At 31.1% G+C, this 7,409-nt stretch overlaps 1 protein-coding gene across 1 annotated transcript; it reads left to right on the top strand.

The window, feature by feature from the left end:
• The first annotated feature begins 1,745 nt into the window (after nt 1–1,745).
• Nucleotides 1,746–6,810, top strand: LOC106756656. Its single transcript, XM_014639159.2, has 9 exons — nt 1,746–2,091; nt 2,672–3,082; nt 3,197–4,357; nt 4,438–4,800; nt 4,893–4,974; nt 5,111–5,177; nt 5,923–6,108; nt 6,193–6,253; nt 6,348–6,810. The coding sequence occupies exons 2-9, from the start codon at nt 2,986–2,988 to the stop codon at nt 6,527–6,529; spliced, it is 2,199 nt and encodes a 732-aa protein (XP_014494645.1). The 5' UTR covers nt 1,746–2,091; nt 2,672–2,985; the 3' UTR covers nt 6,530–6,810.
• The last annotated feature ends 599 nt before the right edge of the window (nt 6,811–7,409 follow it).

Below are 7,409 nucleotides of genomic sequence, written 5' to 3'. Positions count from 1 at the left end.
ATTATTTAAGTTTAAAAATAATTACTAAAAGAGTAAAACTGAAAAATAGTTTTTTATTTTTAATAATTATTTAAATTTAGAATTAAATTAGTTACTAAAGGTAAAATTGAAAAAACGGATTTATTTGAATTTTAAGAAGTAATCTTTCAAAGAATTAAACTACAAAGAAATTGTGGATTAAAAAAGTAAATCCAATGGTATAGCTTTTTTTCATCGTAAATAATTATTTAAATTTAAAAAAGTTGTTATAAAATTAAAAAATAAGTTTTTATTTTAAATCATTATTTAAATTTTAAAAAGTAATTACTAAAATAATAAAATTGAAAAAAAAAAGAAAATATGAACACTTAAAAAGTAAATTACTTTTGTCGGTATAAACAAAGATGATGATAATAATAATACATTATTTATAAGAAAACATAAGACAATATAATAAGAAAATGTGGACACCCATTTGCATCTGGTGTATTTTCACTAGTGTATGTGTGAACTTTTTCTACAGTTAAACTTTATTAAATTTTGAAATAAATTTTAATTATTAAAATGAAAAATATTAATAATTTCTTTTTAAAAGTAGTAGTTATAAAAATAAACAATTTATATATTTTATCATTTATTTTTTTTTATTATAAATGATTATTTGAATTTAAAAAGAATAGTTATTAAAATAATAAATTTGAAAAACAGTTAAATTTAAAAAAAAAGTAGTTAAATTGATTATTTTTATTTTGTATAATTATTTGAGTTTAAAAAGATTGTTATTAAATGATAGAATTAAAAAAATTAAATTCAACACTACAAAAGTTAATTTCCTTTATTAGCTGTATAAATTGTAATTAATGACTAGTGGCCAGCTAAGGGTGTTAACTTTTCTTTCTTGTGATAGTAAAAGTGTTATAACACTATAATTTGATTCCTAATTTTTAATGATAATATAAAAAAGTTATAAAATACATTTTATATAAAGATAATTATAAAAAAAAAAAACCTTCATCATGTTAGTGCAAATAATTTTTTTATTGTATAAATAATTTTTTAATATAAGTATTTATTTGAATTAAAACTTTTTCTACAAAATGTAAAGCTAAAAATATTTTGTTTATTTATTTTGAATAATTATTTAAGTTGAAAACAAGTAGTTACAAATAAGATGAAATTAAAACAAATTGTTTATATAAAACTAAATTTTCTTTATTAATACTGGTAGTAAACACTTGCTCTTAATGGTACTTATTCACTTTTTTTAATGATAGTAAATTAATAAAACTATTATAGTTATGGTTGTAATTATTATAATTATTGTTGTAATTATTATAATTATAAAATTTAATATAAATAATTTTTACTTATTTTGTAGATAAATATATAATAAAAAATGGTTAAGCTTAAAAAAATCAAATAAAAAATAACTAAAAGTTAAAAATATTACTTAAAAAAGTAAAATTAATAAAATGTTTATTTTAATTTAAAAGTATATTTAAAGGATATGATTAAAAACCAAATATAGACACAAAAGTGAGAAATCTAATTATATATAGGTATAGTATATTAATAATGTAAATATAAATAAACTGAAAATAAAATTGTATACATAAAAGAATAAATACTCTTTATTAATAGTATAAATAGATATAGAGAATCTATCTTCTAAGATCTAGGTTATTTTATTAAAATAGAAATGACCAACAGAGGACATGTTTCCACTACTATAAAGATGTTTTTTTTTTTTTTTTAAATATTTTTTTTGTTGTTCTGAGAAAAGTTCAGAGGACCACCGTTTTTTTTCCCTCCAAAATATATGATTGATGGGTAGCTTGCACCGGCGCCGGTTATCCCTAATAAAAATGAAAATTGTAATAAGGGTTGTTAAAATGCATAAAATGTTGCGTGTGATTGGATAACACCTTTATAAGATTCCTAATTGCTGCTTTAGTTGCTGTTTAAGAACAACAGCAGACTAAATCCTCCGGTCACTGTAACCTTCTCAAACCCTAAAACTGTAACATCGCTTCGATTAGCCAAATCCACTGCCGCCGGTTCAACACAAGACTCGTCTCTCCCTTTATCGTTGTGTTTAGAAGCTGATTCGAGGTTTCTTTTTTCAATCTCTCTCTCGCTCTTCATTTTTCAATGACACTCTGTATGAATCTGAGTCCTCTTTTATACGTTGTTGTGTTTTTGGGTTTTCATTTTCAGCAGGAAGAAGGGTTGTTAGTTTGTTTCATCTTATGTTGTTTTGTGTAAACAAAGGGGAAATAAAAAAGAAAAGATGTTCAGGTGAAACTCGGTGGGAGAATAGTTGTGTGCAGTTAATTATGGATTTGGAATGATGACAAAAAATATCTTTTTTTTATAATGTTTGTTGGGTTTCTGTTTATGTAAAGTTTGTGTTTTGGCTACTCAGTTGTCATTTTTTGGTGTGGATTGGTCAGTGTATGACCAAGTTTTTTAAAATGAATCTGCGGGTTTGATTTTGATTTTGGCCGGGCACCTGGGAAATCACATGGCGGTTACAGTTGTGTTCAAACATTTTTTCTGTAATTTCCTGCAGTATCAAGGGTGGAGTTGAAATCACAACAGCCGCCTCAATTTAAAACTTTGTTTAGAACACCATTTGTAGTTCTGAAACTCTGTTTTGGGCTAATCTCGTGTTGACTGACTATTCTTGCAGGCTTTTAGGGGAAGTGACTGAAAGAGGCTTTGGCAATAGATTGGAGTATAGGTTAGATTCAGTAGGTACATTCAATTAGAAAAATTAAAGCTTATTGTAAGATATATAGAGACAAAGAAACGAGGATTTGCTGGGTGGTTATGTAACATATATTTAGACAATTTGCTGGGTGGTTATGTAACATATATTTAGACATATAAAACGGTGTTTTTGCGGGGTGATCTTAGATTATCACTATTAGTTTGGCAGTGTGTTTGGAGCCTCTGCATCTTTCTTGTCTAGGAGGTGTTTTTCCATTTTGGGATCGGGGATTGATGGATGTAGTAAATGATTTTCATATGGGAGGATCAACCAGTACAGAGGATGTAAATTTGTCACAGAAGCGGAGGACGCCGAAAAGGAAGAAACAAGGTAATGCTGTTTAGTATGTAGATCCTGATTTTTCACTGGATAATTCTTCACCAAAGATGGATGCTACTATAAATCACCCATTGTCTAATATCTTAACTTGCTAAATAATTGTAGAATTTAATTCGACAAAGCAGAATGACAAGAGCAAACGGAAGAAGACAACACATAATCCTATTGAAGGCAATAATAGCGGTTGTGGCACCTCAGAGAATTCTTTTTCACCAAAAGCTTCTGTTCCTGCATTGGATATGCAGTCAGGACATCCAATTCAATGTTTTTCCACTGATCCAATAACAAGTCAATCTTGTGAGGAAGTGGGTTTTTGTCAAGGAGGCCATGAAGAAAAGGAGCAAAAGATGATAAATGCAACTGCAGAAAAAGCTTCCTCACCTGCATTGGATATGCTGTCAGGACATCCAATTCAATGTTTTTCCACTGATCCAATAACAGGTCAATCTTGTGAGGAAATGGATTTTTATCAGGGAGATCAAGAAGAAAAGGAACAGAAGATTATCAGTACAACTGCAGCAAAAGCTTCCTCCCCTGCATTGGATTTGCTCTCAGGACGTCCAATTCAATGCTTTTCCACTGATCCAATAACATGTGAATCTTGTGAGGAAGTGGGTTTTTGTCAGGGAGATCATGAAGAAAAGGAACAGAAGACAATGGATACAACTACAGAAAAGCAGCATAACGTTCCAGAAGTAAGCTGCAACCACACTTCTGTTGCAGCAAGTCCGGAGCCTTTTTCGAAAGAGTGTGTGCCAGAAGTTGTAAAATTGAGTACTGAGCATAGCATAAATGATAACATTTCCAACCCGGAGGACAAGAATAGTTTTGTAAATGATACAAGTATGATGAAGGAAGATGTTGATGACCCAGCAGATTATGAATTGTCCGATAAAAACATGTGTTACAAAGCCTGTACAAGGAGACAAATGGTTGATGCTGATTGTAGGAGAAGCAGTGGTGACCATGCTCCTGAAAGTGCTAACAAGGAACCAACTTTTCAGGATCGTGACAAGGATCATTCACACCAATTTTCTGATGGATCATTGAGAGTTGGCTTGATGGGTGGAGAAACAAAACTTTCATTTGATCAAGTTACCTCACATAGTGGAGCTGCAGCTGAGGAAATAAAATTGAGCACTGGCATCATTGATGAGAAAAGATTTATTACTACTTCTGTTGTAGACATTCCTGTGGAGCATCTCGAAGCAGATGGTAGACAACAGGATGATACAGAGATTACAAGAAGCAATCTGTGTTCTGCAGGTGATGTTTCTGATTTAAGATTAGACATGGTAAGATATGATCATTTAAAGATTTTATAATTCATATTGTTGGTTTTGCAGGTGAGCAAATAGAGTTGAACACTGACAAAATTGATGAGCAAAGGTCTATGACTGCCACATCTGCTGTTGGCATTCATGTGGAACAAGTTGAAACTAATGGTAGACAGCTAGATCATGCGGAGATTACAAGAAATGATCTGTGTTGTGCAGGTGATGTTTCTGATTTAAGCTTAGACACAGTAAGAGATGGTCATTTAAAGATTTCACAATTCTCACTAGACAGAAGTGATTTGGGGAACCCAAAGAAGAAGCTTCTCATCCTTGATGTGAATGGACTGCTTGCTGATTTTGTCAGTATCCATGACACTAGAACAAGATATAGACGAGAACGAGAGCCAGATTTTATACTGAAAGGGAGAAAAGGTAACATGATCAAATATCTGGTTTCCTCATTTCAAATTTCATATTTTGGTCTAGGTTGAATTTGAGTGTCATGTTATTTTTTCCTTTTGCAGTCTACAAGAGGCCCTTTTGCGAGGATTTTCTACAGTTTTGCTTTGACAGATTTCATGTAGGAGTATGGTCTTCTAGAGCCAAGTATTTTCCATTCTATGACTTTTTTTTTTTTATTTTAACCTAGTCTTGAGTTGCAATCAAAGACTTTTCGAATTGTATTTAAGCAATAGAAAATGGTCTTCTTACATTTTTTTTTTTACTTTGCCACTATTGGCAGGTGCAATGTTGATGAAGCAATCAAATTTCTTATGGGGAAATCTGCATCCAAACTTCTCTTTTGTTGGGTAATCTGATCTAACTCTTTTTGTATCTTTTAGTATTATTTTAGGGGCTTTTGGTAAGGTATATAACTCTGCAATAAATAATTTATTTTCCTCCAACCTAGTCTTAGGAATTAGGTACATCTTCTATCTAGGTGTACTCTATTACAATTTTACTCTAAATGGTCTTTTGTTTTATGTGGGCCAGATGTGGAAGGGGTTATTTGGATTGATTTGTAATTCCTTGCGTACCGAATTAAATAGGAAATTTTGTTAATCAAAACAAATTGTTAATTTAAAAAATTGCTCTCTGTCACCTGTTTAATTTTTCTCATTTAATATCTTGTGTCTCTGCAGTACGGCTTGTTATATTTTTGCTTCCTGACTGACTCCTATGCCTTCTCTTCTGCATGCTTTTCCATATCATTAGCTTGATGTTTTAATTATCAGTACCCAAAAAGAACGTACATTGGCAGCATTTAAATATATGGAGTTACATTACATGATATTTTAATAAATGTCAATCAACAAGAAAATCATATAGCACTGCCAGCCTTTTAATTATGGTTGTCTTTTGTGAGTGTGTATGGATTTTGGTTTAGGCAAAGTGGATGGAGTGGTATTGTAAATCATAATTACATTTTAGTAAGATAGTTTGTGTTTCATCATTATAAATGCAGTTTTAGCCTGTAAATGGCTACTGTTATCTTCATTCCTTCTTGTAATTTCTCTAGACGCTATTAATCTTTTTGTATAATGTGATATACAGAATCAGTCCCACTGTACTACAACTGAATTCACTACTGTTGAGGATATACACAAGCCCCTTGTGTTGAAGGAACTTAGAAAATTGTGGGAAAAGGAAGAACCCGATCTACCATGGGAGAAGGGAGAGTTTAACGAGTCCAACACATTATTATTGGATGACTCCCCTTACAAGGCACTAATGAATCCTGTAAGCTCTCTTGTTTTGTTTTCCTTTTATGCAGTAAGGTTTTCTTTCTGCTGTTGTGACTTCAACCTTGCAATTTATTTTCAGATGCATTCAGCTATATTTCCTTATTCTTACCGATACTTCTACACCAGAGACTCAGAATTAGGTAGGACAGTGTTCTGCTCATCTTCTTGTCCAATATAACACATTTTTCAAATAACAAATGCTTTAATGATATTGATGTGAAATTCTGTTGACAGGACCAGAAGGTGATCTTCGGATTTATCTACAAGGGTTGGCTTTAGCTGAGAATGTTAGAAAGTACGTGTCAGAAAATCCTTTTGGGCAACGGCCAATAAGAGAAGCAAATCCATCATGGGTTTACTACCGTAGAGTTATAGAATCAGTTCAAAAGAAGCGATCAGGCACTACATTTGTTTAATCACTCTGATGAATGAAATGACGTTCAGTTTTGTTTACTTAATACTTAAGCCAGAATGACTAGCAGGGCATATAGTTCATTTGTTTTCATCATTTTTTGACCTTCTTGGAACGTTTTTGGTTTGGTGTTGGAAATCACTGACCACTGAACTCCAGTTTAGAGCTGTTCAAATTTGATTATTATGTAAAACTTGGATTAACAGAATAAACTAGAGTCTCATCTGGAGCCACTTCAGCTGGCTTTTGGATCCTCAAAAGAATATGCAAGTCTATTAGGTATTATTTCCTTCTTCCATACATAATTAATAAAGCTTTTATTTTTGGTTTAGACTTTCCCTTAAAATTCAGGTTCAACTCTTGGATACTTCATTCTTCTTCTCTGTAAGGAATTCAATTTGAAAGTTCTTCCACCGCCAATTAATTTCAACTAAAAGAAAGTATTTTCCAATAACATTTGAAATCTAAAATTAAAGAAAAATGTTCTTTTAATAATTTTTTAACAACTTTTTTATAACATATACAAGATAGTTTGTGATTGGTCCGTTTCAAATAAACAAACCAATAAAACAGTGACAGATAATTTATTGTCAAAAAATTATTAACATGGTTCAAAATTAAGAACAGAGATTCCATCATTATCAGTGGACTATGTTTCCAACATATGGAATTTGGTTCATCAAGTGTTGAGTATCTTTGTCGCTTGCTCAATGGAATTTGGTTTTTAGATTCCATTTCTCTTTGGACCACATTTGCTCAATGTGGTGAAAATCTGCACTCAACTCCAACTTCCTGCACCACTAATCAATTGTGATAGTTAATATCATAATTATTCTCTTTTAGTGAATGAAACTTGTGATCGTTATTATCATAATTATTTTCTT

This window comes from Vigna radiata, chromosome 2 (assembly GCF_000741045.1).
Source record: "Vigna radiata var. radiata cultivar VC1973A chromosome 2, Vradiata_ver6, whole genome shotgun sequence".
Taxonomy (NCBI): Eukaryota; Viridiplantae; Streptophyta; class Magnoliopsida; order Fabales; family Fabaceae; genus Vigna; species Vigna radiata.
This window is presented reverse-complemented; position numbering and strand designations above follow the sequence as displayed.